This window comes from Pseudophryne corroboree, chromosome 6, assembly GCF_028390025.1.
Source record: "Pseudophryne corroboree isolate aPseCor3 chromosome 6, aPseCor3.hap2, whole genome shotgun sequence".
NCBI lineage: Eukaryota > Metazoa > Chordata > Amphibia > Anura > Myobatrachidae > Pseudophryne > Pseudophryne corroboree.
The window spans coordinates 144,491,410-144,519,272 of NC_086449.1; the positions used below are offsets into that span (position 1 = coordinate 144,491,410).

A 27,863-nucleotide genomic window follows, 5' to 3' on the forward strand; every position below is an offset into this window, starting at 1 on the left:
GTAAGTTATGATTTTTATTTAAGTATTCCCATAAATGGGTGGGTAGGGGCCCCAGTGCATTGCTTTGTCCAGGCCTACAATGTTGCTAAGACAGCTCTGACTATGAAGGTACAACTAGACACTAAATAAATTGTGCGCAAACACAGTTCTGCCACTGCTTACTGTAGACATTAAGGACACCAGTGAGGCTCGTAGTGAGTGGGTCAGTGTGCAGGGGTAGCAGCGAGTTGCAGGATGAATGTGTGGTAACATAATGTTCAGCGATGCATAATAAAGACAGTCCCTGCCAGTGAGCCTCAGTGGGAGTGGTACCTTATATCTGGGAGTGCCGTCTGCATCTTCCACCCCTCCTGCCCAGGTATATAGAGATAGCAGTTAGGGGATGAAGCCTATTACATCTAAACATGGAAAGGACACGCTTGAGCCTGTTATGCCTCCTGTGCGTGATTGCAGGTGAGTGCTTTCTCCTTATCATAGGATGTTATGCAGGAGATGTGAGGACAGATATGAGCAGTGCTGTAATAATGAGGAAGACAGGTGGTGTCCTCAGGCTGCAAGAACTTGTGGGCAGAATACTATACTGTACTTTTTCTTACATAATATAAGACAATGACAGTTATCTAGAAGACGACGTTCACCGCATATAAGTAACAGAATGACATAAGACATAAAGGGTATGACGCAGAGTTGAACGCAAGTCAGGTTTCGTACTGCACATGCTCCATAATCAGGCACCCACATATATGGAGGAGTTGTACACATCACAGTCACATCTAATGATCCAATTATGCTATGCTGTCATGTTAATTATTATTTAACTATTAAAGCTATATCTTGCACATATTAGTTCATTTAATTAAGGTTCATTAGTTCATTTAATTAGTTCATTGATTACAGCATCAATTTCTTGGATCTCCCTTTCGAGCCAAATATATTACTACTAGTTACCAGCCCATCAAAATGACGGAACAACATAACAGTAATGTCAGTGCCGCCGTCTGTGCGCTTCCGAACAGAGCAACACTTGAATTGCTCCGTCCGGCGCAATCTAGCGGCCTCCGGCCTGCAAAACACTTGAATTCCCCCAAAAGAGGAGCAGCATTATTCTTTTATTGGGTGTGGTATGTAAGGTCGAAAGTAAGTAGGTCGACCACTGTTGGTCGACAGTAAAGTCGACAGGGATAATAGGTCAACAGGGTCTTTAGGTCGACATGCTCTAGGTTGACAGGTCAAAAGGTCGACATGCATTTTTTTATTTATTTTTTTGGTGTCGTTTTTTCCGTACAGTGACCGGGAACCCCAATTAGTGCACTGTGTCCCCTCGCTATGCTTCGGGCAAGGTTACCGTTCCCAATTGTAGTTAGTCCACATGGATCGTAAAGTATGAAAAAGTTAAAATAACAATTAAAAAAATGGAAACCGCATGTCGACCTTTTGACCTGTCGACTTAGAACATGCCGACCTAATGACCCTGTCGACCTAGAAACCCTGACGACCTACTAACTGTCGACCAATAGTGGTCGACCAAAACATTGTCGTCCTACTTACTGTCGATCTAAAGACCTGAATCCCCCTTTTATTATATAGGATTGTCTGTGTCGACAGCAGTCAGTGCAGCATAGTGGTCAATTAATCCTGTGTAAGGCAATAGGACATGTCGCCTTAGTTTACTCAAGCAGCATTTTGTTGGTGAGAATGAGTTCTTATTGATGGAACAAATGCTAGAGCTGTGGTGTTTATCCCCCCCAGCCTCACTGGACTATCACACTTGTAGCACAAAACAGGTGTCTGCATTATCACTGATTAGCCGATAGTGCTGTCTGTAGAATTAATAAATGAACAACTATCACCGCACCAATGAGACCTGCTGCGCAGTGCTCTTCTATAGACATAAGGGACATGGACATACATCAGTCCCAGATCAACAGCCTTCATGGTAGATTGAAGTGATAGACTGAAGTGTGGAGTCTGGAGTGGGAAGAGACAAGTGAGAGGAAGGCAAGAGAGGAGAGGATTGCAGTAATCAAGGAGGGAAATGACAAGAGCATGAATGAGACTTTTGGTGGTGGCCATTGTGAGGAAAGGTTGGATTGCTTAGATGTGTACATTATGTTCCTACTTATGTGAGAGACAATGAGAGGTGGTGTAATAAAATATTCAGGGCCCCCCTTCCCCGATGGCGCCCTGATTGGGGCTTCTGTGTAAGGATACCACAGTGTTCATACCATACTTGCCTACCTGACCCGCTCCATGAGGGAGAAAATGCTCTGTTCCTGGACTTTCCTGGTAATGTATGATTGCCATCACCTGTGGTGAAACACCTTTCTTATCAATTAACTGGCTCACCACAGGTGATGGCAATCATACATTACCAGGAAAGTCCAGGAACAGAGCATTTTCTCCCTCATAGAGAGGGTCAGGTAGGCAAGTATGCTTCATACCCCACATTAGTAGTAACAAGTCCATACTATGAGTGTTCGGATTTGGTTCCCTTTTGGGGGTGTAAAGCCAACAATTTTTTGAATGCTGCAAAAATCTTTGCTGTTTATTACAGAAATGATCTTTGTACTTTGGGTTGAGCACCCACCTGAGATAAACCTAGATACAAGTGTATCTGGAGATGTGGCCTACTCAGCATAGACAGCACATTCCGGGTCGGGTGACCGGCAGTCAGTATACCGACACCGGGATCCCGTCCACCAGAATGCAGACAGTGGGGGAGCGAGCATAACAAAGCCCCTTGCAGGCTTGCTGCGCTCGCCGCGCTGTGGGTTCGGTTCCTCACTGCGCTCGCCACTGGTTCTATTCCCACTCTATGGGTGTCGTGGACACCCACGAATGGGAATAGTCCTGGGCCCCCTGCCGGCATTCTGCCAGCCGGGATCCCGACGTCGGTATGCTGACCACCAGGATTCCGACCGCATACCTCTTCCGATGTGCCACATTTACCTGTGCACGCCATTACTATCCTCACTTGCACTTGTACACCCCATTCTGCTTCTCCATGTGAAGGGGGGCTGCAAGTACAACTTAGGTGAAACACACACAGTAAAACAAATTGGAATTTTGCTCTTGAACTTGGATCTTACATCCAGTTCTGCTTAAATTATTAAATGATGAAGCAAACCTATACACTGTTTGTCACCATGATGATATACAATCACCCTGTGAGCAGGGTTTATATTGTGGAGATCTCTGCTCAATAGAACATTTGCAAAGACAGAGGACTCACTAACTAGGAGTAAATCTTTAGGGCTGCTCAGGGGATTACAGGTTACTTACAGCTACTGTAGGTCAGACACACTCATTTTAACTTTGATTCTTTTTTATAACATTACACGTGGGAAGAATTGTGCACAACTATTTCAAAATGATCACTGTGTAACACGTGACAAAATCAAAAAGTAAAGTAGGCAGATGAGAATTGGAGCTTATTTATTAAGGAAGCAAGGGTAGCAGCTGCCATGGGTCCTGACAGCTGAGGCTGAGCACTCAGGGGCCCCTACAGAATGCTTCTACAGGGATCCCAAGGTTACTCCCTGGGTTAAATATTTATTTATTGCTTAAATATTTATTTATTGCTTCTCCGATCCTATCAGCCTATCCCGGCGGTCAGGAGACCGACGCCGGGATACCGGCAGCGATCGCAGAGGGACGCCTAGCGTGCCCTCTGTGTTCGCCACGCTTCGGGCACGCATTATATCCCCATCGGGTGGTGGTGTGGACCACCACCCAAGTGGGGATTCCAGACGGTGTTTCACTGGGTGTCAGGATTCCAGCATCGGTATCCTGACAGTCGGTATCCTGACAGCCAGGATCCTAACAACAGGAAAATTGAATGTCTCCCGCAGCAGCAGGTCCATCTCTGGCTCCCAGCTCATATGCAAAATGTGGAGACCACTCAGCCACAGGCAGCTTCTGCAGACATGCGCTTGGAGGGCAGGAAACATGCCAGGCGCATACCTAGCAATGTGTGCCAGGCACACACCCAAGAGCACACTCACCATCTGGCAGCCAATAGCAGCAGTGCTAGAGCAGGCAAGGGACAGCTGTCTTATATTACTGTGTATACTGCCGGACAGCTGCACAGTATATATATAATGAGCAGAGGGGACCCATGTAAATAAAGAGAAATTATATTTTAGGCTTTCTGCAGCTAAAGCATACCTCCCAACATGACCCTCTCCAGGAGGGACAGAATGCTCTGCTTCTGGACTTCCCTCTTAGTTTAAAGTTGCCCTCACCTGTGGTAAAACACCTTTCTTATCAATTAACCTGTTCAATACAGGTGATGGCAATCATACATTAAGAGAAAAGTCCAGAAGTAGAGCATTGTGTCCCTCCTGGAGAGGGTCATGTTGGGAGGTATGGCTAAAGTGCTGAAGAAAAGTTGGCTGTATGTTTATGAAATAGACTCCCTAGAAACTACATTATCAGGATACTTAGAGGTAACTAAGTAATTTTACATTTTTTATTATTCTAGGTAGTTTTTTAGGTTTTGTACAATGTAACGGGGACAGAGCATGTTCCCACCCTGAAATTCCTATTTCCAAAGCAGATCATTACCTGCCAGGGCTGGTAGCACTATGGGGGTCATTCCGACCCGTCGCACGCAGTGGTTTTTCGCTGCTGTGCAAACGGGTGCGGAATGCGCATGCGCGGCGGGCGCAGGGCACATGCGTGACGTTGCCCGGCGACAGGGGTCGCTGGGTTATGTTGCGGCTTCCGACGGGAGCGGTCGCAGTGGCGACCGCTAAGAAGATTGACAGCAAGGAGGAGTGGAGGGGCGGATCCGGACCGTTGGAGAGCGTTTTCGGGGAGTGGTGAGTATAACGCAGGCGTGTCCAGGACAACGGAGGGCGGAGGTGTGACGTCAAAGCCGGGCCCATCATCGCTGAAGCCATCGCACAGGGTAAGTATGTCCAGGGCTACTCTTCCTCTGCTTGATTTTTTTTCTAGCTTAGCAGGGCTGCACATGCGATTGCTAAAATACACTCCCCCATAGGCGTGGACTATTGATCGCAGCCAGCAGCTAAAAGCTGCTGGCTGCGATCAACTCAGAATGACCACCTATAGCAGGTGGGTAGCGCGTAACCTCCCCCCATCCCATGGGGAAGCGGCCCCATGCTGATAGAGCTACGGATAATCCTCATGTAAAAAAATGTATTAATATTATTTCTTTTTTTACTTGTGCACTACAGGTCACAGCTAGCCCTGGCATGCCTGATATTAAAGTATGTCTGGGTATTCTGGCACCTGACATTTTTTAAAATAAATACAGTGCATGACACCACAGATCTAAATTCTTTAATAAATACACACCCAGACCCCACATTGTTACAGATCCATAGTTAAAAGTCCTCTTTGCATCCATGATACTTGTCAAAATAAGCCAGATTGCATAACATCACTTCCTATTAAGAGACCCCAACGCTAATGGTAGGTCACTCACGGGCACTACCATCGGCATAGATGGAGCAGTCTGGTCAGGGCATGGCACCTGCCATTACCATAATGATCTCATAGGAAGAGATCTTTTCCCAGTTTTTTTTTTTGTGGCCCCACATCCTTAGGGTTACCAGTCGTATGCTGACAGGCCTGGGGCTGCATGGCACTATGGCGGGGGAAGCCCCCACCGTAAGACCCACCTGCTATAGTGCTGCATTATATTGTGATTGATTCTGGGGGGTTCCTGGAAGCTTTGCATATATTCACATGCTATTGCATATGGTGACTTGAAACGGGAGGCAGTTAAGGTGCCGGATGTCGGAATCCCGGCAATCAGCATACCAATGACGGAATCCTGCCACCTGTCAAAATGCAGATGGCAGAATACCGACATGGTCAGGAGACCAATGCTGGAATACCGATAGCCGGCATCCCGACTATAAGTATAGTGGACGGGAGGTTAGCTTTAGTTGCCATTCAGTGAAGGGGGGTTGGGGTAGGTAGGGTTAGGCTACAGGGGGGGGGGGGGGGGGGGGGGGGGGGTTAGAGTTATGCTGCGGGGAAGGGGGTGTTAGTTAAGGCACCACTGGGGGCGAGGTTTGGCATTAAGAGAGATGTTAGGGTTAGGCACTAAGGGGGCAGGAAAGGGTTAGACTGCGGGAAAGGAGGGTTAGGGGGTAGGGGAGAGGGGGAAACATACTTACCCCGCTCCTGTATTGATTGTTATGATCGGGATTCTGGCATTGGTATTGTGACTTTCACCATTCCATTCGGTAGTCAATCAAACTGAATCCCTTGCAAAATCAAAGGCAAGTACATTACCCCTATATTTCTTATCTTGCACTACCTTTTCTATGACTATTTTATTTTGCTGCTGTATAATTAGACTAGTCCCACCTGTGGGTTTAGTATGAAATGCCGGATACGGGATCCCAGCGGTCATAATGCCGACGCTGGGATCCCGATGAGTGAAAGACCGATAGGGGTGAGTGTGGGCTGTTTTCCACTCTCCCCTACACCCTAACTTTCTGTTCCCGCACCCTAATCCTAACCTCCCTCCTTAGTGCCTGACCCTAACCACCCCCCAGAGGTGCTTAAACCTAATAACCCCCATCCCTGTTGCCTAAACCTAACCCTCCCTCCCTCCAATGCAGCCTAACCCTAACTGCCCATCCCCCCCAGGGGTGCTTAACCCTCCCTGCCTGCAGCCTAACCCCAACCTTCCTTCAGCCTATCCCTAACCCCCCTAACCCCCCCATATGGCACCTAAACCTATACCCCCCAAACCTAACCTGACGGCGTCAGTCTCCTGTCCCTGTCAGAGTTCCGGTGTCTGGATTTTAAAGGGAATCGAGATTCCGGCATAGGTAGTTCATCTGCCAGGATCCTGACAGCCGGCATCTTGACCACATCCCCCACCTGTGTGTCATGGCATTGGATATCTTTGTGTATATATAGTTGCAAGTAGAAAGTAATCTTGACAGCACCTCTACTACAGGGCAATGGTAAGCAACTTATGCCCGGCATGCAATTGTTGGCCTGATCCTCAGATTATCTGCGGACTGGGCCAATAATTGTACAGTGTATAGCAGCAACTGATCATCGATGAACATGGATGATCAGACAGTCGGTCATGCTGCAATCTTCCAAAATACCTGACTGATCAGATCATCCTTTACAGGGGAGGAACAGGAAATGTCTCCTCCACAGGGGAGGGACGGGAAAATGTATCCTCCACAGGGGAGGAACGGGAAATGTCTCCTCCACAGGGGAGGAATAGGAAATGTCTCCTCCACAGGGGAGGAACGGAAAATGTCTCCTCCACAGGGGAGGAACGGAAAATGTCTCCTCCACAGGGGAGGAACGGGGGAAATGTCTACATCACAGGAGAGGAACGGGGAAATGTCTCCACCAGAGAGGAGGAACGGTGACATGTCTCCATCACAGGGGAGGAACGTTGAAATGTCTCCATCACAGGGGAGGAATGGTGAAATGTCTCCACCAGAGAGGAGGAACGGTGACATGTCTCCATCACAGGGGAGGAACGGTGAAATGTCTCCATCACAGGGGAGGAACGGGGAAATGTCTCCATCACAGGGGAGGAATGGGAAATGTCTCCTTCACAGATATCCTGTGGCCATACTGGAGTGAGATATCTGACAGTGTGTGGCAAAGATATCTGCTGAGTTATAGGCTGTCAGATTATATGTCTGTTGGCCTAACAGGCATTTTATCTGGCAGTGTATATCCAGCATTACCACCTCCAATATACTGTATCAAGAATAAGAATTATTAAATGAATCCATCAAAGTTCATTACTGGTGCTATTATTATACCTCTTCTCGTAAATCCTCATATAGCTGCATCTGGGAAGGTTCTGATGAAGAACACATGTGCCCAGGGTCCAGAGTTCTGGTGTCAGGATCTGGTGACAGCCACTCAGTGTGGAGCAGTGGATCATTGCGAGCAGAATGTGTGGAAGGAAGGAGAGGTAAGACCTGAACAACTGCTGCACCTGATCCATGCCAGTGCACCCCATTGTGCTTATAGCTCTAGAACTAACCCCGGTAACTTTCCATATACTATGTGTACGTCCTCTTCTCTACCAATGCTGCCCATTACACTTGTATCTCTGTACCTAACACGTCTAGCTTCCCATATACAAATCTCTGTCTTTAGTGATCCTTTTATTATTATAACACTCTGTTAGGGTGGCTACACACCAGAACGACCACGATCGTGCGACGAACGTGAAACTATTTCCCTTCAACTTCCCGGGAGCTCCCGGGCAGTCCCAGGCTCACAATTTGTTAAAACCTGTGCATTTGTGCCAAACGATTGTCAAACGATCACAAATCTGATTCCGATGGTCGTTAGACGGTCGGATCTGGTGCATCGTGTGTTGCACAGCACACCATGCGACCATCTTGCAGATTGGCCTTTGTAATTTCAAATAGGCGGGTTGCACGATGAGCTTACGATGGATTGGAGATGCAAACGCACACATGATCTGCACACGATCGGCACCCAATCGAAGGTCAGATCGGAAATCTTTACTGCAGTAGGTAAAATCTCCAATCCGACATACGAGCGGCGGGGGCGCACATCGGATTGGAATCGTTGTCAAAACAGGTACGATTCTGCACTTTTTCCATAAAATCGATCGTACAACGCATCGAAATCGGGGGAATGGAGGTCAAATCGTCCTGGTGTATAGGAGTACTTACACTGTAGCTAATCAAAGTAACCAAACATATTGTACATACCAATGTACACAATACATACTACATGATACCCTGTAGGTACAAAAGGGCGACATGGCCAATACATCGACATGCAAAAGGTTGACAGTGCTTAAGGTCGACAGGTTCAAATGGTCAACATGACAATGGTCGAAACACACATGGTCGACACAAGGGTTTTTAAAATTATTTTTTTCAATTTGTTCATCCTTTATCACCCACGTGGATTACAATTGGGAATAGTAACCTGTGCCGAGTGAAGTGATAGTGAAGCGAGGCGCCTTGCCCGAGGTGTGGCCACCAAAAAAACTTGTGTCGACCTTTTCAAGTGTCTACCTTTCACATTTGAACATACTGACCCTGTTGACGAGCTGCATGATGACCATATAGGGTCAACCTATTGACTGTTGACCTAATACTGGTCGACCCAATGATCCACACCCCTATGGATGACATCATGGGGCAAGCTGCACATTTAGGCACTTATGCCTCTTCGCTGCTGCCCTTGCGTCTCTTACTGCATCTGTGACTTTAATCTGATCCTGCTACAAAGCCCTTCCCTGGTGTAGATCAGTGTGCCCGAATGTGCAAGGCCTGAGATACCCACTTGCAGCATCTACAGATGCTGCATTACCATCTGGTGCTTCTTTAGACGTACAATCGAAACTTGCACCAGACCTGTGGCAGCCTGAGAATGGCCTTCTATGTGAGCTGCTGCGCATCCTTGTATGCAAACGCTTTCAGCGACATGCCATAAGACTTATAGCCAGTCACCGTCCATGAGTGGCCCTTATCTGCTACCGTGCGACTAAACTTGATCTGCCACTCTGTACGAACAATCAGGACACATGCCCAGACGCAAAAAATTGGTCCTGTGTGGAGTTTGTATATTCTCCCTGTGGTTCCGTGGGTTTTCTCCCGGTACTCCAGTTTCCTCCCACACTCCAAAAATATACTGGTAGGTTATTTGCTCCCTACTAAAATGAATCCTAGCGTGTATATGTGTGTGCATGTGGTAGGGAATGTAGATTGTAAATTCCACTGGGGCAAGGAATTATGTGAATGGCCAAATATTCTCTGTAAAGCGCTGCAGAATATCTATACGCTATATAAATAAATAAAATAAACATAATCTGTCTCACCCTGTCTCTCGGTCTCTTTCCCTGAACAGGAGACCCTGTGTGACCAGTGTAAGCAGATTGTCGCAGTAATGCTTAACATGGTGAAGTCATCATCTATCCAGGTAATAAAGGAGCTGTAAAATGTAAATAGGAACATACAAACTATACTTTAGTGTCTGTGTTCTAAAAGCACCTCCTGCTTCTCCCAGCATATTTACTAAAGGATATCACTGCCACCTCTACGGTGTTTGACTTAAGAACTACACAGTAATTTTGCTGACCCAGCTATGAACATTGGGCCTAATTCAGACCTTATCGCTAGGCTGCGTTTCATACAGCGAGCAATCAGGTCTAAACTGTGCATGCGTATGTACCACAATGCGCAGGTGCGTCGCACGGGTACAAAGTGGATCGCCGCTCAGCGATGGGTTTGTGCGAAGAATCCATTCGCATGGGCGTTCGCAAAGAGTTTGTCAGGAAGAAGGCATTTGTGGGTGGCAACTGACCGTTTTCTGGGAGTGGTTGGAAAAACGCAGACGTGTCCAAGCGTTTGCAGGGAGGGTTCCTGACGTCAATTCCAGTCCCGGACAGGCTGAAGTGTTCGCAGCGGCTGAGTAATTCCTGGGCTGCGCAGAGACTGCACAAGATCTATTTCTACAGCTCTGCTACACATGCGATCGCACACTTGCACAGCTAAAATACACTCCCCCCGTAGGCGGCGACTATCTGATCTGCAAAAATCGCCTGCTAGCGATCAGGTCTGAATTAGGCTCCTATTCATAGCATCAAACTTGTTAGCATATGGGCAAAACCAGGTGCACTGCAGGGGGGGACAGATATAACATGTGCAGAGAGAGTTAGATTTGGGTGGGGTGTGTTCAAACTGAAATCTACATTGATGTGTACAAATAAAGCAGCCAGTATTTAGCCTGCACAGAAACAATATAGGGGGTCATTCCGAGTTGATCGCTAGCTGCCGTTGTTCGCATTGCAGCGTTCAGGCTAAAAATCGGCATTTCTGCGTATACGTATGCACCGCAATGCGCACGCACGACATACGGGTACACAGTACTTTGTGGTTTTGCACAGGTTCTAGTGTACGTTTTCATTCGCACTGGCGGCCGCAAGAAGATTGACAGGAAGGGGGCATTTCTGGGTGTCAACTGACCGTTTCAGGGAAGTGCTTAGAAAAACGCAGGCGTGCCAGGGAAAATGCAGGCATGGCTGGGCGGGTGTGTGACGTCAAAAGCCAACCCTCCAACGTTAGACTCATCGCACACGAAGAGAAAGTTCAGGGCTGGTCTTGTTTTGCACAAAATGTTTTTTTCAGGCGCTCTGCTGCACAGGCGTTCGCACTTCTGCAAAGTGAAAATACATTCCCCAGTGGGAGGCGACAGTGCGTTTGCATGGCTGCTAAAAACTGCTAGCGAGCGAACAACTCGAAATGACCACAATAACCAACCCAAATCTACCTCTCTCTACACATGTTATATCTGCCCCCCCAGCAGTGCACATGGGGGGGTCATTCCGACCCGATCGCTCACTGCATTTTGTCGCAGCGCAGCAATCGGGTCAGAATTGCGAGTGCGCCGGTGCATGGCAGCCGTCGTTGCCTAGTGATCGCCTCTGAGGCAGAGGCGGTCGCTGGGCGGGAGGGGGCTGCCGCCGTTTAGGGGGAGCGGTCTGGCCAACACAGGCGTGGCCGGACCATTGGGGGGGTGGGCCGCAGCGGCTCCGTGATGTCACACGCAGCCGCTGCGGGCCGGGGAGCGATGAGTAGCTCGCGGCCAGCACGCTAAAGCTGCACTGGCCGGGTGCTACTCTTGAAGTGCAAAGGCATCGCAGCTGTGTGGATACCTTTGCACTTCTGCGGGGAAGGGGGGGGGCGCGGCACTGACATGTGGGGCGGACTAGCCCTGTGCTGGGCGTCCCCCCGCATGTCCGTGTGAATGATCGTAGCTGTGCTAAATTTAGCACAGCTATGATCAACTCGGAATGACCCCCATGGTTTTGCCGATTTGCTAACAAATTTGCTGCTACGATCAGGTCTGAATTAGGCCCATTGTGCTCTGGCACTATACAGTATCGCCCAGTACAAGAGGCTTGTATTAAACATCATTATCATGTCTGCAGACGTCTATCAAGAAGTTCCTGCACAATCAGTGCACCCACATCCCTGTGTCCGCACTCATCGATCAGTGCTTCCAGCTGGTGGAGGAGTATGAGGGTGTCCTGATCAGCATCCTGGAAAACCAGATTGTAAGTAGCAGTCATCAATGTATTCCCTTTTATTTACCAGATGCATGAGTATACAACTCAGGGATGGGTGGGGCTGGAGCAGCCTGCAGCCAGACCATTCCAAGTTTCACTGGATTAGACCAATTTGCAACCAATCAAAACAAGTGTACATTCACAACAAAATAACAATACAGTATGTGTAGGAAAGTCTAATTTTGTTAAGTAGTCAGAAAGTGGTGGTAGGTGGTGGCTGTGGAAGTAGAAGCGTGGGGCTGGTAGTGTATTTGGCCAGGATACTGAGTAACTTTGTAAAGAGGACCAGTGGAAAGGTTGCACATAGCAATCCACCAGCTACTACCTATAATTTTATAGAATGTTCTTGAGAATTGCTACCTCCAATCTGATGGGTTGCTATGGGCAACTTCTCCACACTTTTCATCGCTTGATAGATCAACCTCAAAGGATGCTGCACGTCAGCCAAAGAGAGATTTGCTTCCATTTTCTTACTCCATACTAAAATAATGAGAGCTAAAATCTGACTGGTGGATATTGCCAATACCCCCTTTTCAGAAATGTCTGACAATATTGGTAGAAGAGCTTACAAATGTTATGTTGCAAAATAAAACATTGTAGGCCACAGCTTCCACTTATAAAGCACCGTATGAATTGTATTTATGTGCTGCTTTGCAGAACCCCACTTCAATCTGCTCTAAAATCACCTTATGTCCTTCTGAGCCATCCACTGACTGGAGCCCAGATATGCCGGGCAGCGCCATCTTGGAAAGTATCTTGCCTCTCATCCATGATAGTATTCAGACTATCCATGCAAAAGCAACCCAGGTAAAACATTTTCTTTTATATATTAAAGTTCAAGCGTCACCTCCACAGAGGAAGCAGCTACTTTGTACCCTGAACCAGCATTCATGAGAGAATGCGGCCAATCATTTTATCAGGAACTAGAGACAAATATATTGGCTCCACTGCATGTAGGAGATATTTCACCCGGACTAAAAGTACAAAATTCCTAGGATGGTGATATCCAAATTAAGGGCCCAATTCAGACCTGATTGCCGTTGTGCGATTTCACAAGGCGGCCAATTATCGATCGACTGCGCATGCGTATGTTTTGCCAAACCGCGAAAGAATCCAGCAATTTGTTTTGATCACTAGGCATACGCAAGTTGATTGACAGGAAGCGTACGTTTGGGTAACTGGCCGTTTTCTAGGAGTGTCAGGAAAAACGCAGGCGTTACCAAGCGTTTTCAGGGGTGTGTGATGTTAGCTCCGGCCCCTAACAGCCTGTTGCTATCACACTGTAGGAGTAAGTCCTAGGCTACGCACAGACTGGAAAAAACATTAGATTGTGAGTGAGTTGAGAATGGATTTGCAGCTGACCGACAGAGATTTTCGCAAGGCGTACGCAGACTTGCACGGGGCGGGTGTTCACTGTTTGGGCGGCGACTATCTGCAGAGGAGCGATTAGGTCTGAATTAGGCCCTAAATTTGGAACATGCACATAATGCACAGCTAACTGGTAAATCTAAAATTATGCAATATCATTTTGTGTGACGAAAAGTAAATTTCTGTAATCAGTGACACAGCCCACAGGCAGTCCAATGTCATTGTATTGCTGTATTACTGTATTTTGGGTACTAGATAAACAATCTCATATTACGGTATTACTGTGTTTCGGGTACTAGATGAATAATGTTATTATATTGCCGTATTACTGTATTTGGGTACTATATGAATAATCTCTTATTGCTGTATTACTGTATTTGGGTACTATATGAATAATCTCTTATTGCTGTATTACTGTATTTGGGTACTATATGAATAATCTCTTATTGCTGTATTACTGTATTTGGGTACTATATGAATAATCTTATTGCTGTATTACTGTATTTGGGTACTATATGAATAATCTTATTGCTATATTACTGTATTTGGGTACTATATGAATAATCTCTTATTGCTGTATTACTGTATTTGGGTACTATATGAATAATCTCTTATTGCTGTATTACTGTATTTGGGTACTATATGAATAATCTCTTATTGCTATATTACTGTATTTGGGTACTATATGAATAATCTCTTATTGCTGTATTACTGTATTTGGGTACTATATGAATAATCTCTTATTGCTGTATTACTGTATTTGGGTACTATATGAATAATCTCTTATTGCTGTATTACTGTATTTGGGTACTATATGAATAATCTCTTATTGCTATATTACTGTATTTGGGTACTATATGAATAATCTCTTATTGCTGTATTACTGTATTTGGGTACTATATGAATAATCTCTTATTGCTGTATTACTGTATTTGGGTACTATATGAATAATCTCTTATTGCTGTATTACTGTATTTGGGGTAATACTTGAGTATGTATCACTGTCTGACAGAACCTGAAGGAAGACTGGCCCATCCCAAAGCCAATGTGCTGGATGTGTAAATCTTTTATGTCAAAGTTTGAGGCAGCAATCCCAAAGGTAAGTCTCCTCCTAACACCACATACAGATGTCTTCACCACATAGAAAACTCCCACCAGACAAACTTCCATTCATCTTCCTCTAAAACCCTCAGTATTTACTCGTCAATAAATACCCTGCACGCTTTCCGTGCTCACGTATCGCTATGTGCCGTCAGCAGAGTCACAGGCAGGCGACAGAGGACTGGTCATGCTGGGCACATCACAGGGAAAACTGAATGTACATACTGACATTATAGAGAATGTGTTTTCTGTGATATCTCCATTGTATATATGCTGTTTTGCACCTGTGCCCCTATCTCATCACTGCCAATTAAAAACAAATCCAGAGGAACCATGAAGAAAGGAATAACAAAGATGGCAGCAGGTACTTGGGAGATGTTATGGCCCCTCAGAGACAATTTGTTCTCCAGGCACCGTGAAGCTGAAAGTCCAGAGCCTGGCGTCCACTTTAATTCCACTAAAGTATTCTGGAACATTGGTTGCGCCCAAATATTGTCTATCGTCACTGTGTACAGGTGCCTGAAAAGCATCTGCGTCAGGTTATAAAGCAATGTAATAGAATTCCTGAGCTGTGACGTTCTCACTGGTGTAACCCTTACTGTGACTGTAATGTGACATGTGCTGTTTGCAGGGCGCCATTGCAAAGGGTGCATCCGCTCTATGCCTAGCCCTGCCTGGAGCAATTGCCGGGGTGTGCCAGTGCTTGGTTGAGAAGTATACAATCATTATAATAGATACCGTAGTGGGAAAGCTGGGACCGAAACTGGTGTGTGGGCTGTTATTCCTGTGCGTTACAGAGGACAACTGTGTGTCCGGTGAGTACTGCTTATTCTATATACACATGTATTGCAAACTTGTCAGTTATTACAGTATAGGGGAGATGCATCAAACCTTGGAGAAAAACGGAGAGATATAAAGTATCAACCAATCAGCTCCTGTCATTTTTCAAATACAGCCTGTAAAATGATAGTTAGGAGCTGATTGGTTGGTACTTTATCTGTCCGCGGTTTGATACATCACTTCCTCTATCTTCAATAAATGCTCAAAAGTCCCATCAGTCTGAAAGTGAGGTCATCCTTTACAGTGTACACAGATCCTTACGGGATTCCGGTGCCCATCCTTAATACCCCATATGTTTTCCTATAAATAGGGCCAATGGGTTGTACTAAAGGAAAGACAAAACACAACTATAGTAATAACCACTGACAATATAAAAGGTACAAGAAAGTGAGGGCACAATGGCACTCCATGATCAATATTCATAAGTCGCTGGTTCCTAGACTACTGATATGTTAAATTCTACTTAAATAATAAATATAGTGATCATTAGAAAAATGATTTACAACACATGGTGCACTGATGGCAGGTGCCCATTAAAGATTAAAAGGTAAAGCCACATTACTATTAGGTAAATTTATAGTCGCCTAGATAATAAATGGTTAATACACTGAACCAGTGGGGATGGTATCAGAATCCCGGCACTTGGGATGCAGGCAGTCAAAATACAGACAGCTGCATCCAGACACCAAATTTGTGAGTAAACCACCCCAAACCCCCTATCCCCATAACCCTCCTTTCCTGCAGCCTGACCCTAAAACCACCACCCCGCCCCGCAGCCTAACCCTAACCCTCTATGTTGGTGCCTAGTCCCCCTCCCCGCATCCTAGTCCAACCCCCCCCCCCCTCTACGTCTTAACAGTGCAGATTGGCGGCATTCTGAGAAGCATTGTAGGGTTTCCAGCGTCAGTATTCCGACTGCCAGGATCCCGAGCGCCAGAATCCTGACTGGATCCTAACCAGTGACCAGTTGACCCTATAAGGAGCGCCAGCTGCTGAAATGAAGGAAAAGCAGTGTCTAGCCTGTGAAGTGCAGTACTTGTCTGTGATCTAACAACTGAGCACCACACTCCCAGTTGGAGAAGCTGCAAATGCCTTCTCCATCTCTCTCCTGCTAAGGCACGGATATTGGCTATGAAGTCGTTTTGTTACGGAGTTGCTTCTACTGTACATAAATGATGATGCATCTCTCTTCTGTACAGGAATAATTCCAGACCTGGAGTCTGAAGGGACCTGTGACATGTGTCTGACCATCACCTCCACTGTAAAGCCTACAAGAGGTGCAAACATGACGCAGGAAGAAATAAATGCTATTTTGTCCAGAGTGTGCACTGACTCGCTGGAGTGGAAAGAGGTGGGACATGGACTGACATCTGGCCCGGCTACATTTAGTTATTCAGACAATAGGATACAGGCTGAGGGCCTAATTCAGAGTTGATCGCAGCAGCAAATTTGTTAGCAGTTGGGTAAAACAAAGGGGGTAATTCCAAGTTGATTGCAGCAGGAATTTTTTTAGCAGTTGGGCAAAACCATGTGCACTGCAGGGGGGGGGGACAGATATAACATGTGCAGAGAGAGAAAGATTTGGGTGTGGTGAGTTCAATCTGCAATCTACATTGCAGTGTAAAATTAAAGCAGCCAGTATTTACCCTGCACAGAAACAAAATAACCCACCCAAATCTAACTCTCTGCACATGTTATATCTGCCTCCCCTGCAGTGCACATGGTTTTGCCCAACTGCTACAAAATATCCTGCTGCGATCAACTTGGAATTACCCCCAATGTGCACTCTAGGGGGGGGGGGGGGGGGGGGGCAGATATAACATGTGCAGAGAGAGTTAGATTTGGGTGGGGTATGTTCAAACTTAAATCTAAATTGCAGTGTAAAAATAAAGCACCCAGTATTTACCCTGCACAGAAACATTATAATCCACCCAAACCTAACTCTCTCTACAAATGTTATATCTGCCCCATCTGCAGTGCACATGGTTTTACCCAACTGATAACAAATTTGCTGCTGCGATCAGGTCTGAATTACCCCCGTGTCTCCCAAATCCAAAATACTTGGGACCAGAAGTATTTTGGATTTTTCCCTTGTTTGGAATATTTGCATACCATAAATGAGATACCTTGGAGATGGAACCAGAGTATAAACACGAAATGCATTTATGTTTCATTATATCACACAGAGCCTGAAGGTCATCTTATACAATACTTTTAATAATTTTGTGCATGAAACAAAGTTTGTGGATACTGAACCATCAGAAAGCAAAAATGGCAGTTGCTCTGTCACACTCCAAAAATGTGGGAGTTGGGGATTTTGGAATTTCGATTATGGTAGACTTAACCTGTTTCTGCTTCTAACTAATCAAAGGCTTTAGTGATTTCTCTATTTAAAAAGTGACCAGCAATCAAGTAAAATAACTTAAAAAGAAAAATTATTTTAACTGCTAATCATATTCGTTGAAAACATTATTACACATTTTTAGTCAGGGAGGTTAAATATATGCTGGAATTCCCATCCATTCAAGCCACAGGTCATGTCAGGCACTGATGGTGGGTGATCAGGCCTGGCTCACACTTCATCCCAAAGGTGTTTGATGGGATTGGGATCTGGACTTGGTGCAGGCCAGTCATATTCTTTGAAACTAAACCATTTTTTGATGCACATACCTTAGTGCACAGGGGCAGTGTTGAAACAAGAAAAAGGGCCTTCCCCACACTGTTGCTACAAAGTTTTAAGCAGACAATCCCCCAGAAAGTCGTCGCATGCTCCGGCATTACATTCTTCCTTCACTGGAACCAATGGCCCATTCTGTGAGTTTGTGCCTCCTACTGTTTTGCAGCTGTTGTTGATGCTTGAGATTCCTGACGTCCCATTTGCTGCTGTTACTGGTGCCGGGGCAGCCCCAGCAGGGCAGAAATCTAGCAGGCTCAGTGCTGGAAAAGTAGCATCAATGGATAGTCAAAGTCACGGAGCGCTCCTGTATAACCCATTAATGTATTACACACATCAACCACAGTAAAGACTTATTCCTATAATTAAGGCCAGGTATTGCTGGGTATGCTAATCTAAAGCTTTACAGGGTTGTATTGGCAAATATTAATGTATGGGCCTAATATAGCTCATGGAAAGCAGTCATTTTAAATTAGAACTATCCATTTTGTTTTCCATATAACCAAAATGTAATGTAAATAACTTCTTCAATGTCATTTCTGTACAGTTTCTAGAAATAACTTTTGGTATGAAAGTAATCCTAACAGTATGTGTATAGAATTGGATGGCTATGCCACATAGGATTTTGCAAATTTACGGTCAGCATAACAAACTAACTAATCTTACACTTTAAGTTTCGTGTGGCTGTTGCAAGGAAAGTAGACTGTAGTCTCCACTGGTATAGGGATTGAAGTTAATGGTTAAAATTTCTCTGTACATCTCTGTGCTAGATGTATGCACTATAAAAAGCATCACTAATACTAGAGATTTGGATTTCAATTGGCTGATGCCTTAAGTTGGGTACACACCTATACAATCGTCAAGTGAATGGCTGTTGATTGAACAGATGTGTATCCAATGCTGATGCAGGTGTATTAGCCGATAAACGGCTTATGACGCACCTGTAACAGTCAGGACCGGGAGGTCACATCTTATGTTCTGCACAGCCGACCTCCCGATCCCCTATGGAGAAACTGCTTACCCTCCGCCTCACAGGAGGTCCTGGCTTAATACACTAATCTGAAGCGTTTAACCCGATCAGCCAGGAATCGAATAGGTGTGTACTCAGCTTTAAGAGTGTGGTAGTCACTGGGTGTAATTCTGTTACATGTCAATTAGTAACCGACTTGTATGGATGTTAAATGTGGCCATAAGCACCTGGCAGGTATGTAAACAGGAGCATATGGCCATATATATATGCAAGGTGGTGGGATTTCTTGCATGGATAGGCTGGAAGACTGCGACAGCCCACAAAAATAGGATTTTGGTACTTACCAGGTAAATCCTTTTCTTTGAATCCATAGGGGTCACTGGAGTACTCTTGGGACATGGACGGGCTTCCGTAGGAACACAGCACTGAATATTTAAATTTAGTAACACTCCACCCCTCCATATCCCTGAGCACTTACTCAGTGTTTTTTACTGAGCCGAACAGGAATTAAGAGAGGTTAATAATGGAGTATTACATATAACATAACTGACAATAACGAAGTTAACCCATAACGTTACTGACAACTAACAGTTGACACCCTAACCAGCACTTGTAACTTGAACCAGTCGGTGAAAATGTGTTACCATAAGATCCTCAGAACTAACCCCAAGTAAGTAAACTGCTCTGGGTGGGCGTCCAGTGACCCCTATGGATTCAAAGAAAAGGATTTACCTGGTAAGTACCAAAATCCTATTTTCTTTTTCATCCACTAGGGGTCACTGGAGTACTCTTGGGACGTACCAAAGCTTCCCCCGTGGGCGGGAGAGCAGTTTGGCACTTGTAACACTAGGCGGCCAAAGCTAGATGCTGATGCCGCAAAAGTATCAAACTTGTAAAAGCGCACAAACGTGTGCACTGAAGACCATGTAGCCGCCCGGCAAAGCTGCGTCGCAGAAGCCCCACGACCAGCTGCCCATGAAGTTCCCACAGAACGTGTGGAATGAGCGGTTACTGACGTAGGCGGTTGTAACCTAGCATGAAGGTAAGCCTGGCGTATGGTCAGTTTTATCCATCTGGATAAAGTTTGTTTAGATGCTGGCCAACCCATCTTGGCAGCATCATAGAGAACAAATAACGTATCCGTCTTACGAACTGAAGACGTTCGGGTTACATAAACGCGTAACGCACGAACCACATCCAGAGTTCCAGACTGTGCTGTCAACACAGGAACTACTATTGGTTGATTGATGTGAAAAGATGACACTACCTTTGGTAAGAAGGCGGGATTCGTCCGAAGTTCCGCTCTGTCATCATGAAACACCAAATACGGTGGCTTGCATGACAAGGCACCCAAATCCGAAACACGCCTTGCCGAAGCTAAGGCTAAGAGAAAAATTGTTTTCCAAGTGAGAAACTTTATATCCACTTGTTGTAAGGGTTCAAAATATGAAGACTGTAAGAACTCCAAAACCAGATTCAAGTCCCATGGCGCTGTAGGTGGAATGAAAGGAGGCTGTACCCTGATTACACCTTGGAGAAAGGTGCGTATAGACGGCAATAGAGCCAATCGTCTTTGAAAGTAAATTGACAAAGCAGATACCTGCACCTTTAGTGTAGATAAACGCAAACCTCCATCTAAGCCTGATTGTAGAAACAACAAAAGGCGGCATAACTTGAAAGCTGATGTCGGAAATTTCCGAGCTTCACACCAACCTATATAGGCACGCCATATTCTGTAATAATGAGCTGCCGTAACCGGCTTCCTAGCTCGTAACATGGTTGGTATAACTGAATCTGGAATGCCCTCTCTTTTTAAGAGGGCGGTCTCAACAGCCACCCCGTCAAACGCAGCCGCGCTAAATCGGGGTAAAGAAAAGGACCCTGTTGTAACAGGTCTGGACGTATCGGGAGCGGCCACGGATCGTCTGCGAGTAATCCTCGAAGATCCGAGAACCAAGCTCTCCGAGGCCAATGAGGCGCCACTAGTATGACTGTGAGCGACTCTCCTTTGATCCGTTTTAGCACCAGAGGGAGCAGCGGAAACGGTGGAAACAGATACACCAGACTGTACGGCCACGCGACAGTGAGAGCATCCACCGCGACTGCCTTTGGATCTCTTGTTCTGGACACATACTGGGGCGTTTGATGATTGTGTCGAGATGCCATCAGGTCCACCTGAGGATAACCCCATCGCTGAACCAACATGTGAAACACTTCTGGATTTAATGACCATTCGCCTGGGTGAAGATCCCGACGACTGAGATAATCCGCTTCCCAGTTGTCCACTCCCGGAATGAACACGGCCGACAATATCACCTGGTGGTATTCTGCCCAATTGAGGATTCGAGCTACTTCCCGCATTGCCATGCGGCTTCTCGTTCCTCCTTGTTTGTTGATGTATGCGACCGCTGTCGCATTGTCCGACTGCACTTGGACAGGCTGAGAGCGAACCATGTGCACCGCTTGTCGTAGCGCATTGAAAATCGCGCGGAGTTCTAGAACATTTATTGACAGCAATTTTTCGTGATCCGCCCAGAGACCCTGGAGCTGACAATTTTGAATTACCGCTCCCCAACCTCTGAGACTGGCGTCCGTAGTTAGAATTATCCAATTGCAAACTCCGAACCGTCTTCCTGCGGTTAAATTGTGTTCCTTGAGCCACCATAGCAGAGAAACTCTTGCTATTGGTGACAACCTCACTCTGTGGTGAATCTGCAGATGCGAGCCCGACCACTGGGCAAGCACGTTCAGCTGAAATGGACGAGAGTGAAATCTCCCGAACTGAAGCGCCTCGAAAGCTGCCACCATTGTGCCTAACAGGCGAATGCACAAGTGTACCGACACTGTGCGTGGTTTGAGTACTAATTGTACTAGATGGCGTAGCATTTGTACTTTCTGTTGTGGTAGGTAAATCCTTTGATTGACCGTATCGAGAATCATACCTAGGAACTGAAGGCGTTGAGACGGAATCAGATGTGATTTCTTGAAATTGACAATCCAACCGTGGTGAACCAATACATTGTAAGTTAGCAGCGCATGTTGGGTAAGTATCTGTTGAGACGGAGCTTTGATGAGCAGATCGTCTAAATACGGAACTATCGTCACTCCCAGGGATCTGAGGTGAGCTATCATCACAGACATTACTTTGGTGAATACCCGAGGCGCTGATGACAGGCCAAACGGCAGAGCCTGAAACTGGTAATGGTTCTGGCGTATTGCAAATCGTAAGAATTTCTGATGAGGCTGCCAAATTGGAATGTGTAAGTACGCATCCTTGAGGTCTAGCGCAATCATAAATTCCTTGGTCTCTAACCCCGCAATCACCGACCGTAGAGACTCCATTTTGAATCTGTAGTAAGTTACGTACTGATTGAGGCCCTTTAAGTTCAATATTGGTCTGACTGAGCCATCCGGCTTCGGGACCACAAACAGGCTTGAATAATAACCCTGACCCTGTTGGTGTACAGGGACCGGAATCAACACTGCCGAATCCAGTAAGGACTGAATGGCAATTTGCAAAACTCTCCTCTTGTCGTCCGACAGAGGCAATCCTGTCTTGAAAAACCGCAGAGGCGGCAGACAGTCGAACTCTATTTTGTAACCTTTTAACACTAAATTGCGAATCCAGCCCTCCGCGGATGTGTGGAACCACGCCCCATGGAACGTCTGAAGGCGTGCTCCCACAATTGGAGAACCGAGATGGGCTGGTAACCCGTCATGCCACTGGCTTGTCGGTAACCTTAGCGTCTTGGCGAGTTGTGTTGGTTTGATGGAAACCACGTCCTCGACCACGTCTAGCAGGCGTGGCTGATCCTCTGCCACGTCCTCGAAAGGGCTGAGGTCTAAAGGATTTGAACGAAGGTCCAGCGTACCTTCTTCTTGGCGCAGGTGGAGGCAATGGTAAGAACACAGACTTACCTCCCGTAGCCTCCTTAATCCATGCGTCCAATTCTGGACCAAACAACTTCTTGCCATCGTAAGGCAACGCCTCTATACTTCGTTTGACCTCTGCCTCCGCTTGATAAGTACGCAGGTAGAGTGCTCTTCGTGCCGTAACTAGCGAAGATGAAATACGAGAAGTGAGCTGACAGACGTCAGTAGACGCTGTACAGAGATACTCTACAGCCTCAATCATTTGATTCACCTGAATTATCAGGTTTTCGTCATGTAAAGCCGATTTGAGTTCTGTAAGCCATATTATGAGCGCCTTAGTGACCCAAATGCCAACCAATCCAGGTCTTAGCATCACACCTGCTGCTACATACATGGATTTAAGCATAGTTTCTATCTTACGATCTGACGGATCTTTAAGCGTAGTAGCTGATGGCACTGGTATGGTTAATTTCTTGGTAAGCTTTGACACTGAAGAATCAACTATTGGTGGATTCTCCCATGTACCCGTTACCGATTCTGGAAACGGATAACTAGACTTAAATCTGCGAGGTATAGAAAACCGTTTATCTGGATTCTGTCTGGATTCTACTAACATCTGATTTAGAGAATCCGACACAGGAAAACTTACTGGCGTCTTCCGTCGTTTAGTAAATATGACCTGATCATTGGTGAGAGGCTGCTCAGCTTCAGGAAACCTTAGCGACTGCCGTACCGCTCTGATGAGATCATCAATGCCGGAACTGTTAACATCCTCGCCGTCTGACTCCACTTCGCCCTCCTCCCCCTCATCGTGTTCCGTGAGGTCTGGGATGGAATCGTCAGACTGCAACATAGCAGACACTGGAAAATCATAAGACATATGAAAATTATCCCGTTTGCCCAAAATGGATTTGGACCCTACGCAAGGCTGAGACGCCTCCGGTAGTTCTGGCGGTCTCACCCTAGACTCAGATCTTAGCGTTTCTCGCTCCAGACGAGCAGCGGTCATTTCAGTCTGAAATTTCTCCAGTACATTTACTAACATACCCCACGGAGGGTCCGGTGATGAAATTGGTTGCAAAACCGGAGCAGAAATGGTATTCTGAACGGAATCCACAAAACATACGTTACATGTGGTAGATCCAACCGGTAACACACTGCCACATACTTTGCAAATATGCTTTTTAGTTTTTGCTGGTGCCTTACTCATTATGGCGACAGACAATACAATACACAAAACACAGACACCTGCACGACTCAGTAAAATAGCAATAAGGTGGCTCTGTATATATATCTGGCCCAGTGCAATACACGTGGCCAGTACTATGAAATTTGATCCCAAATTCCCACGAACACCCCTGCGCCTCCGGTGGAGAAGAGATGTAGGACAGGAACGTTCTGGAATCACAGAGGAAGACACAGGAAGCTGTTAAAAATGGCTGCCCTGCTATACTTATACACATAATCACAGTGCATTCACTGATTATACTGTAACAATCCCTCTGCTGCTGCAGTATTTCACTGATATGTCCCCCCTGTAATGGCTGTTTATCTTATTACAGCGGCAGCGCAGCGTGTGGGCCCCCAGCGGGTATCGTAGAGCGCTACGTGTGTCCCAGCGGTGGGCTCCTATATATAGCGTGTCAGCTACCAAGGTAGCGCTGCTGTTCCGAGGTGCCTGGCCGGAGGCTGTGGCCTAACGGGCGGGTACCTGAGCGGGGAGAGCCGCGGCGCCTGCACGGAGGTCTGTGGCCGAACGTGTGGGCGCCTGAGTGGATAGAGCCGCTGCGCCTGCACGGAGGTCTGTGGCCGAACGTGCGGGCGCCTGAGAGGGGAGAGCCGCTGCGCCTGCACGGAGGTCTGTGACGAACGTGCGGGCGCCTGAGTGGAGAGAGCCGCGGTGCCTGCACGGAGGTCTGTGGACGAACGTGCGGCCGCCTGAGCGGGGTGGAATGGGCGGGCGCCTGAGCGGGAAGATGCCGGAGGCTGAGAGGGGAGAGCCGCTCCTTGCCGTCACCCAGCACTATGTCTCCACACGTCGGGGCGGCAGCGGGAGCTGACCGCCCCGTTTCACATACCTCACTCCTGCAGACGTGCGGAGGCTCCGACGGGGCTTTTCAGTAAGCGCCGGCCAGCCAGTGCAGGAGGATGTGAGGGCTGTGAGGGAGCTCTTTCAGAGAGGCCCGACACGCCCGTGCTGCAATCAGCAGCTGCACTATCCCTGACCCTGCCTTTTGGAAGGGGGACAGGGATGTGGTCAAACAGTAGAAAAAATAAAAATAAAAATAAATAAAAGTTTCTTCAACAAAACCGTGACTTCAGCTAAGCATGTGTTGCCACGTTCAGCACAGAAAAAACACTGAGTAAGTGCTCAGGGATATGGAGGGGTGGAGTGTTACTAAATTTAAATATTCAGTGCTGTGTTCCTACGGAAGCCCGTCCATGTCCCAAGAGTACTCCAGTGACCCCTAGTGGATGAAAAAGAAATGACGGTTGTGTATAGGCTCTTTAAACTAGCCCTAGTAGTAATCTCCCTATTAGATACCCTGCCACAGCTGAGGGAGAGGTCAAATGAACAGCATTCAGCACAGAATACACTTTGCTGTAAAAGTATGCACACAGGTTGTTAAAGTAAAATATTCTGCTAGTTCATTCCCTGCATGTTCAGTAAAATGTCAGAATAAAGCAGCACACAGAGCTGCCACTGCCTTCAGATTGGAATGTGTTAACACAATAGTGTGCTGCTGTTCTGCAGGTCTGGCCAAATAAGACACTATTTAAAATGCTAGTGACATAGTGCCCCCACATGGCCAAATATCAACAGGCAACTTTAGAACAAAGTCTCTCCCACAGTATGCTCTAAACATCTAATGCTTACAGAACATGCAGTATTTCAGTATAAAGTACCCTTTATATACAGGATCCTTTTCTGTGTTCTCAGTGTCATGTATTCCTGCAAGAACACCAGACACAACTATCTGAGCTTCTCCTCAAGCCTTGGGATAACAAGATGACCTGTCAGGTATGTAAAGTAGGCAGGTATTAAGGTTACATGGATAAATGAACAGGTCCAAAACATTGGTCTCAAAATTGTTGTGGAACTAAAAGGCAAAAGCATGCTAGAACTTGTAGTACCACGACAGCAGGAGAAAACAAGCATCTTTTATTATTGTGGAACAGCACAGTACAACCCTTATCTCTACCCACAGGCAGTAGGTGCTTGTCCAGCTCCATCTAAAACCACCCCGGAGGATTCTGGGTGCACAACTGGACCGACATATTGGTGCCAAAGCCTGGACACTGCAAGAGAGTGCAAGGTGGGTGTGGAAAGAGCTCACATATAACCCAATAATACTTGAAATTCTAACTTAAATGCTAACAGACAAAAACATATAAAATACAAGGTGATAATTTTTTATTCTATGTTCCAGGCCATTGGACATTGTCTTGCCCACGTATGGCATTAAACTGCTGTGTCGCAGATCACTTAATACTCACCTTCAATAAACTGATGTCTGTATAAATTCAGTTTCCACTCCTATGTTGAAATAAAAGCTGGCAACAAACATGAATATTTTTTTGTTTTGAATCTGCTGCCATTACTGCACCACATCAACACTCAGCTGTGACACAAAATTGGTCAGATCTGATAGAACCATGTGGGATTTTTTTATTTTATTTTCAAGACCGAATTTAAAAAAAATACAAAAAAGGGAGAAAGGTTGCATTACACACTGCTAACAGAAAGGGACATGATTTAATATGCTCTGTACAGCGCTGTACATTGTGCTGGCACTACATAAGCAAGAAATAAAACTGGTTAGTTTTCTGGGTGTAAATGTTTTACATTGCTTGTTAGAATGGACTTATGTATTAAGCTACGGATATGGGGTGTGCTTTGTCACATCTTCCCACAATAGACACTGACGTGTATGGCCCCCATCCCATGCCATGGTGTCCCAGATATTCCAAAGAACAGGGCAAGCAGGGCTAAGGGACTGTCAGCGTACGTCATGGAACTTGTTCTAGTAAGAGTCAAGTATCCTGAGGACCACTCATGGAATCTGTTGCAGGCGCTGCCATGGAAACCTATCAAATTTCTAGTAAACACGCTAAAACATTGCAGCACCGATTCTACAGTCTCCTTTACAACTTTCTAACGTTCTCTGTGTATTTCATAGGGTTTATCAGCGAAAGTGGGTCGTTAAACCTCGTTAGGGTGCAGGAATCCAGTCAGAATGTGGACTTGGACATAAGAATGACAGATATGTCAACAGAACATTTTTGTGTTATTTTTAGGATTTGCTTTAGGGTAAGGATAAAATATACCTGTCAAATCTCTGCATGTTGACCTTTCACACCACACCCAGTGTGCATTTAAGCGAGCAATGTATAAAACCCATAGAACAGAGTGGACCGAAATGGAAGTATATTCATTTTATTTAGAAAAAAAACAAACAAAAAACAAAAAAAAACACAAGAACCCCTCCCACACAAAATATAATCACTTAAGTGTTACCTAATGTACAAAAGTGAACTATACCTCTTTCCCGCACCAGCGCTGACTGGTACAGATGGGATGCAGTTCATTTCCCGACATTCGGGATCCCGGCGGTCGAAATACAGATGCCGGAATCCCAGCAACAGTCAAAATGACTATATTCCCCCACCCGAGGGGGAATTTAATAGTGTGGCGAGCGAAGCAAGCCCGCGAGGGGACACACTGCACTCAATGTCGGGATTTTGACATCAGTATTTCGACCGCCGGGAAATCCTACTGAATCCATACAGACACGTGTCCAGTTGTAAGCTTCGGTACCACCTTACCGACAATAGGGAATCTTCTATAACATCTAGAAAGTGCAAGTATACTGCTTTCAATGGTGCAACCTATACAGCATTGACAAAGCATGTTTTGTGAATCCAAAAAGACTAACGAAGTACACAACATACAA

At 46.1% G+C, this 27,863-nt stretch overlaps 1 protein-coding gene across 1 annotated transcript; it reads left to right on the forward strand.

Annotated features, from left to right (window-relative positions):
• The first annotated feature begins 387 nt into the window (after positions 1-387).
• On the forward strand, positions 388-26,480 carry SFTPB (surfactant protein B). Its single transcript, XM_063931962.1, has 11 exons — positions 388-453; positions 7,809-7,939; positions 9,862-9,933; positions 11,945-12,070; positions 12,740-12,889; positions 14,463-14,549; positions 15,183-15,366; positions 16,591-16,742; positions 25,850-25,930; positions 26,118-26,225; positions 26,340-26,480. Exons 1-11 carry the CDS (start codon positions 405-407, stop codon positions 26,373-26,375), a joined length of 1,176 nt encoding a protein of 391 aa, XP_063788032.1. The 5' UTR covers positions 388-404; the 3' UTR covers positions 26,376-26,480.
• Positions 26,481-27,863: the final 1,383 nt, after the last annotated feature.

Excerpts from the sequence above, each read along its gene's own strand:
- SFTPB (XM_063931962.1), top strand. The coding sequence starts at position 405 with ATGGAAAGGACACGCTTGAGCCTGTTATGCCTCCTGTGCGTGATTGCA. Across the intron at positions 12,071-12,739 it reads GCATCCTGGAAAACCAGATT|AACCCCACTTCAATCTGCTC; the intron begins GTAAGTAGCAGT and ends GCTGCTTTGCAG. Across the intron at positions 16,743-25,849 it reads ACTCGCTGGAGTGGAAAGAG|TGTCATGTATTCCTGCAAGA; the intron begins GTGGGACATGGA and ends CTGTGTTCTCAG.